At 38.1% G+C, this 8329-nt stretch overlaps 1 protein-coding gene across 1 annotated transcript; it reads left to right on the forward strand.

The window, feature by feature from the left end:
• Positions 1-2629: 2629 nt before the first annotated feature.
• Positions 2630-3028, forward strand: LOC107857385. The gene has a single exon (XM_016702271.1). The coding sequence runs from the start codon at positions 2630-2632 to the stop codon at positions 3026-3028; it is 399 nt and encodes a 132-aa protein (XP_016557757.1).
• Positions 3029-8329: the final 5301 nt, after the last annotated feature.

An 8329-nucleotide genomic window follows, 5' to 3' on the forward strand; every position in this document is an offset into this window, starting at 1 on the left:
GATTAAGGAGAAATTTACTGTTGAGACTCTAGCTGCAGTCTTGATGAACCTTGATAGCGAAGGTATTGAGGAATATGAGAAGATAGTGTGTGCCGAATGGAAATGGGATCATATTCATATTCTCCCAAGAAGCTGGATTTAGATCTAAAAATTGACTAACACTACCGGCTAAGCCATCTATTAAAGAGCCACCGGTGTAGGAGTTGAAGGCGTTGTCGGGCCATCTAAGGTATGTGTTTTTAGGGAGTGGAAACACTTTACCTGTGATTCTTGCAGTAGATTTGGGTAAGCAGCAGGTTGAGGAACTTATCTCTATGCTTCGAAGGTATAAAAAGGCTATAGGCTGGACTATTACGGATCTTATTGGATTCCTCCGGGTATTTGCACTTATAAAATTCAGCTTGAGAAATATTGCATACCAACCATAAGGCACCAACACTGACTTAACCCACCGATGCAAGAAGTGGTTAAGAAGGAGATTATTTAATGACTTGATGCAGGAGTTATATACCCCATTTCTGATAGTAAGTGGGTAAGCCTCATCCAATGTGTGCCCAAGAAAGGGGGCATAACTGTAGTACCAAATGAGAAAAATGAGTTGATTCCACTCAGGCCTGTGACTAGGTGGGGAGTTTGCATGGATTACCGTAAGCTCAACTCATGGACTTTGAAGGACCACTTCCCAATGCCATTTATGGATCAAATGCTTAATCGGTTGGCAGGAAGAGGTTGGTATTATTTCTTGGATGGGTATTCAAGCTATAACCAGATTTTTATAGCCCCAAAGGATCAGGAGAAGACGACTTTCACTTGCCTTTATGGTACTTTTGCTTTCAAGTGGATTCCATTTGGTTTGTGTAATGCACCCGGTACCTTTCAACAGTGCATGATGTCTATCTTTTTGGATATGGTGGAAGACACCTTGGAGGTATTTATGGATGATTTCTTGGTGGTAGATGATTCTTTTGAGCTTTGTTTGGTAAATATGAGTAGAGCATTGCTGTGGTTTGAGGAATTCAATCTCATGCTAAATTGGAAAAAGTGCCACTTCATGATGAAGGAGGTCATTGCCCTTGGTCACAAAATTTTAGCCAAGGGGATTGAATTTGACTGGGAAAAGGTTGAGGTTATTGAGAAACTACCGCTCCCTATTTTAGTAAAGATAGTTCATAATTTCCTTGGTTATGCAGCATTTTATTATCGATTTATAAAAGATTTCTACAAAATTGCAAATCCACTTTGCAAGTTTTTGAAAAAGGAGGCCAAGTCATATTTGACGATGATTGCAAGAAGGCATTTGAATTCCTTAAGGAGAAATTAGTTTCTTCCACAATCATTGTTGCACCAGATTGGTCAATGTCGTTCAAAATCATGTACGATGTAAGCGGGATGGCGTGTGGGGATGTGTTTGGTCAAAAGAAGGAAAAGTTGTTTCATCCCATTTACTATGCGAGTAAGGCATTGAATGAGGCTCAAAAGAATTACACTATGACTGAGCAGGAACTTCTTGCGGTGGTCTATGCAATTGAGAAGTTATGTGCTTACTTGCTGGGAACCAAGGTGGTGGTTCATACAGATCACGCCGCCTTGAGATATTTTATGGCAAAGAAGGATGCTAAGCCAAGGTTAATCAGATAGGTACTGCTTCTTTAAGAATTTGACTTTGAAGTCAAGTATCGGAAAGAATGTGAAAATCAAGTTACAGATCACCTGTCCAGACTTGAGGGAGATCAAACAGTATAGGATGAGTTCGAAATTGATGATACATTTTTGGATGAGAAAATCTTAGCTGTTGTGCTTGAAAAAGTACCTTGGTATGCAGACTTTGCAAATTATATGGTAAGTGAGATTATCCCGAAGAACCTTTCATTTCACCAACGAAAAAAGTTTCTCTATGATGTTGCACATTACTTCTGGGATGAGCCATATTTATTTCGGCATTGTGCGAATAACATTATAAGGAGGTGTATTCCAAAAGTGGACATACTGAGTATCCTCGAATCTTATCATGCTTCCCCAGTCAGGGGTGATTATGTAGGTGACGTACTGCGAGGAAAGTGCCGCAAAATAGCTATTATTAGCCGACCTTATTCAAAGATGCATATAAGTTTGTGCTAAGATATGACCAAGGCCAGAGACAGGGGTTAATCTCAAAGCACCATGAGATACCCATGAAAAAAATGATGGAAGTAGAGTTGTTGACGTCTGGGGCATTGACTTCATGGGACCCTTTGTGAGCTCGTATGGGTTGAAATATATCTTGGTCGCCGTCGATTATGTTTCCAAATGGGTAGAGGATGTGGCCTTGGACGATAATGAAGGTAAGACAGTTGTTGCATTCCTTTAAAAGAACATCGTCTCTCACTTTGGGGTCCCACATACCATCATAAGTGACAGTGGATCACATTTTTGCAACCGAGTGTTCTGGGATACTTTGGCAAAATACGGTGTTAACCAACACAAGGTGGAAAATCCATATCACCCATAGACTAGTGGGCAAGTGGAGATTTTAAATCGAGAGATTAAAGCTATTCTTCCCAAGACGGTGAATGCAAGTAGACAAGATTAGTCTAGGAAGCTGGATGATGCCTTGTGGGCATATAGAATGGCTTTCAAGACACCCATTGGCATGTTATCATACCAATTGGTCTATGTCAAGGCATGTCACTTGACGATTAAATTAGAGCACAAGGCATTGAGGGCATACAAGAGGCTAAATTTGAATTGGAATGAAGCAGCAGAATTGCGACTGCGGCAGCTAAATGAGATGGACGAGTTTTGTCTTGGGGTTTATGAAAGAGCAGACTTGTACAAAGGGAAGATGAAGAAGTACCATAACCGAAGGATAGAAAAGTGCGACTTTCAAAAAGGTGATTGGGTACTCTTCCTCAATTCTAGACTGAAGCTTTTTCTAGGTAAACTTAAATCAAAGTGGTCTAGCCCATTCAAAGTTAACCAAGTCTACTTATCTGGAGTAGTGGAACTTGTAAATGAGGGCAAAAGTGTCTTCAAGGTTAACGGGAAATGAGTGAAGCTATATATCGGTCCAATGGATTCAGTAAAGTACATAGCTACCATCTATCTCAATGAAATCTGAGTAATCGAGATAACTGAGTTGTGCCGCAATAATAAATCAGGCGCTAGTGGGAGGCAACCTACAAAGTATTGTTGTAATCATAGTTAGAGTTTATTTATTTATTTTTATGCAATTTGATGTGTTTGTGAAGTGTGCAGGACTGAGAATGCAGAAAGAAAGGATTTTCTCCAGTTCAGAGAGGATGACAGGAAGACTGACGGATCATCAAGGCCACGACGGACCATTAACGGGATCGTCAAATCTATAGTCAAAAAATTGCCATTCTAGATAATGCTTGACAGCAAAGTTGACGGACCGTCATATGTCCGAAGGACCATCAATCTAATCGTCAACTTGAAGGTAAAAAATGAAGTTTCTAGATTGGACTAATGGACTACTCAATGGATCGTCGTATCACTGACAGACCATCGGGCCTACCATCGCATCAAGGGATGACTGATAAGTTTCTGGTAAGACGCGATGGTTAACCTGATGAACCGTCAGAGTCCTGACGGACCATCAACTTAACCTTAGTCTGACGGGTCGAGTCAGTTAAAATTAATGCTGAATAAATAGGCCTCATCCGGCCTAAACAGTTTTAAAATGATAAAAGGAAACGGTTACATATGTTGCCACCCTTTCAAATCCTAAAACTGTTTAACTTCTTCTATATTCAAAGTACCTAGGATCAGTTATCCTCTTAAGAATCTCCTTCTTCCCTTTCTCTCCTATTTAAGCAACCTCATCCCTCTCTTTATCACATCAGAAAATAAGTTAACAATCTCTGATAAAGGCTTTGAGTTTTCTTTTATTCCGAGTTTGCAAGTTAGAATAGTGAATTTTACTATAACATTAAGGTATGATCACGACCTTACTCTTCTTCTTTGAATTGCTAAACATGGGTTATGTAAGTTGTTGATTGTTAAAAGAAATTCCATCTTGATTTTATGTTGTTGTGATTTAAATATTATGTCAAAATCTAGTATATACTGTTCTAGGTAAAGTCTGAGTAACCCATGGACCCAAAAATAGCAAAATTTGTGCTTAAACACTAAAATAATGCCATTATTGTACGCATAATAATGCATTGCACACCAAGTGTTTGAAAAAATGCAAAAGTAAAGGTTGAAAGTGAAAAGTAAGGTTAACGGTCACCTTGACGGACCGTCGGAGGTAGACCGTCACAAAGTTGTCAAGATTGATGCTTACTGGATAAGCCGCGACGGATGAATTGACAAACTGTCATCCCCCTGATGGACTGTCGCAAGGCTACTTAATAAGGAAGTCTCTGGTTAAGGCTTGACGGACAGGGTGACGGACTATCAAAACCCCGACAGACTGTCAACCCTTCCGTTAGGCCAAATTTGTAGTAATTTCTTCTCTGATTCTTATCTAACTGGTTCTTGATGTGTCATTCACGTAATATAGCAAAAAATCTACCCCTAACAAGAGGCAGTGGATGAGCATAATGGGGAAGGTATGAACCGACTTTGAGTGAGGAGGCCCCGACTTTTAACACTAGGTAAAGGGACAGGATGAAGCAGGCACTCTCCCAGTCTGAAAAGGAGAGTGAGAGCAGTTCCAGTAGCACCAGTTTGAGCCCCAATAAGAAAGGGGTCAACACATTCAATGCTTACCAGGTTGAGGCATCGGAGACTGAGAATGCCAACGTGGTCAAGATCAAAGAACCTCAAACGAGGGAAGCAATAAGGTTGCAAGTTGAGGGAGCAAGGGATAAATACCTTTATGGCTTAGAACCAACCACAACCAGGCTAATCAAGAGGCCAATCTTCGAAGAGCATCAGAAGTGGCATCTGAGTTGTATGAGTATCCAGATCTTGAGCAAAAATTCAATGAATATGAGTTAGCCTGGATGAGCAAACCACTCGGGGCATACCAACCGAACCTTGTACGCGAATTTTCTGCTAATTATTTGGCATTGGCAGAGAAAGACTGTCCGAAGGGCTCAAAATTTTTAGATTTACCCAATAGGGAATCAGTTCTAGTCAGATGGGTTAACATTGATATATCGGCCAGTATGCTAAACAAGATATTATTTGGGCCAAGTTATGAAGCATCAGCCGCAGTTACAGAGCTTGAGCATCGTATGACCACGGCATCCACTCAAAGGCATTGGTTATCGAGGCTCTTTACTGATGACGAAAAACCATCCTGGGCACTAAATTCATGAGATTGCATTGCTAAATCATCTCTTAGCTTCTGAGCTAAGTTTTGGTGGGCCATTGTTCGATAAGGTTGATGCCGACAAGGGGAGATGCTAATTTGGACAGTCATAGGGCTGTGTTGGTGGCTAGTCTGATTGCCGAGCTGAAAATTGAGTTTGGCCAAATTATCGCGGTTGAGATGTTTGTTCGGGCACACAGAGTAGCAAATGTGTTACCAATTTCGTGTCTGATCACAAAATTATGCAGGCAGGCCAATGTTCCTTTGATTCGAGGTGTTGATAATGAAGTTCGGGCTACACATGGAAGGATATTAAAAAAATCAAAGAATGACTCAAAGTTTGAAATGCGAGTCAACAAACCTCCTGCTTATCAGACATAGTCAGCGCCAACCCCTGATAATTTAGAGATTCCTACAGGTATGTCGTTACCTATCACTATTTATGTGCCGCGTGATTATGTGCTGCCTAGTACGTATGCAGGATTAGCATCTATGCCGCCAATGGGTAGGACTTCAGACACTGCATATGTCCCACCCCAGTATTCGGAGTACAGGTTGATGCAGGAAAATTTTGCCAAGTCTGTTAAACAACAGAAAAATTTTCAGAAGCAGCTGGACACATGGGCTTCGTAATTCAAAACTTTTGTTGACTGTATTATAGATGAGACAATCTATCCTTTTCAAAATATTCAGATTAGGATGGACCATATAGAAGAGCGTGTCAACAAAAGGCTGGACGTAATGTCTATTCCAGATTTTGCTAAGTTTATGGCAGAATTCAGGCAAGCACAGACAGACATAACATACCTCAAACGACAACCACAACAACCTATTTTTGACCCTACTCTGGTTATCAATTATGAAGATGAGGGCATTGTTAACTTGATGGGGATGCCACTCAAGGACAAAGGCAAGCAGGTAGACGAAAGTGCTGATAGGAAATCTACCAAAAGAATAAAGTGAGAAGCGATGACACCAGAAGAGAGAGAAGCTTGAGATATGAGAAAAACTGTAAAAAGATCAAAGAAGGATGAAGAGAGGAGACAAAAGAAGGTTGCAGATAAAGCTGTAGGAGTTTTCACCAGTTCTACCCCAGCTAGGGGGGCAATTTTAGACCCGGTAGCCAATTCTAGACCCAGTTCAAGTTGAGATACCTCCGATTTAGGAGAATTATATTATGAGTACCCCTACAACAATAGGGGTCAATGTTACTGTAGGTGAGGCAAACATATTTGACTGATGCCTTATAAGACTGAGAGGCTTTACAAGTATTCCCCTCTTTTGTACTTTATTTTAATGCATTGAGGACAACGCATTAACTTTAAGTGGGGGTGGGTATACTTGTACCACGGGGGTTTTTGTTGCTTGTGTTCTTTTCCTCCCGTGTGCTATCTAGTAGAACCGACATGTCTAGGATGCATATTTACTTTTCCTATGATGTATATATTGTGTGATGATTATAAATATGTTATTAATGTTATTTTTCTCCTTTTTAGCACCAATTTGTATGTATGAATAAAAAATGAATATGGTAAAGTGCTTTGAACAGGATGACATGACTATTCTTTCTTGTCACCTGGTAAATATGTTGAACAACCATTTGTGATTCTGCAAATGACATTAGGATGTAAAGTGTACATGACCATGTGATGTCAATTCCAAGAGTTGGTAGAATAAGTGTTAACTTATTGCCTGTGTGTGCGAGTATTTATTTTAGTTCTTGTATAGTGATACACCTAGAACTTACCCGGTTCATCACTGGGGGTAAAAATCTACCCAGGGTTGACGACATTGGTGATAGGCCGTCACAGGCGTGACAGCTTATCACGAATCATCACTCAGTTTCTCAGCCTGACATGCTGGAGTAAAAAAGGCATAACTCCTTACTCCGATATTGGATTTAGGCGAAATTGGTATAGTTGGAAAGCTAATTCAATTATATATCTTTTTGTGGGTCATGAGCTCATAAATTCATAATATAACGAGAGATATGCTTGTTTGAAGTTTACTATACCAATATCCTTCTAAAAAATTCAATCGGTAAGGAAATGTTTTGATTCGTCTATTAGCTAGGACACTTTTGAGGCCTTAATATGAATCAACCTTGATCATAGCACTACCAAAGCACTAAAATTTATTACTAACGAATTCAAAACATGATCCTAAAAATGTCTGAACTTTTGGGGTATTACATGTGGTTCCCACACCCAAATTTTTAATTTTTCAATTTTCAACTTTCCGACCAAGTTGTAGTTGAAAATCATTGCAAATTTTTATTTTGCATTAAAATTTAGCTTGAATATTTTATGATTTAAAGTGATTATTCACTTTAAATTAAGGGTGGTGTAACAAAATAAACATCTAAGAAATGGAAAGAAAAGATCATTATAAAAATCCAAGTGGAGTAGTTTTAACAAAAAGAATAAGGGTGAAAATGAAAATATGTAATAAAAAAGACATTGTTAATTGTCATGTGTAATAATTTCATTTTACAAAAAAATAAAATACCAAAAAAGCCCTCGTGAGAGGACTATCAAAATCTCAATATCTTCTCATATATATAAAAGTATAATATGAAATAAATATAGAATAATATAAATTAATTAATTTATTAATAATCAACAAAATATGCTTTTGTTGTAAAATGTTAGTTCTTAAGATGCCAATATGTATAACCTCATGCTGAACTCCTCTCCGTTATTATTATTATTATTATTATTATTATTATTATTATTATTATATATAGAGAGAGATATTTAATTTTTGTAATACTATTATTTTATTACTTATTTAGTTATTTTTATATTTAAGAAATGACATATTTTTCATTACATTTTTTCCCAGAATGACTCTTTGACCATAATAATTTTTATATAAGTTGCTTGATTATAATTGATTATGCTCATGATTGATTTTTCTTGTAATATTTCCTTGATTTTCTCAGTTGTAATGAAATGATATATATTTTTTTAATTTAATATTATTTTTTTAGGGATGGCATCATTTAAATAAGTATCCTATTCTTTTTTGTTTTACTTAATGGTGGTGAAATCATAAATATTTGTTTTT

The sequence above is a fragment of the Capsicum annuum genome, unplaced genomic scaffold, assembly GCF_002878395.1.
Source record: "Capsicum annuum cultivar UCD-10X-F1 unplaced genomic scaffold, UCD10Xv1.1 ctg3198, whole genome shotgun sequence".
NCBI lineage: Eukaryota > Viridiplantae > Streptophyta > Magnoliopsida > Solanales > Solanaceae > Capsicum > Capsicum annuum.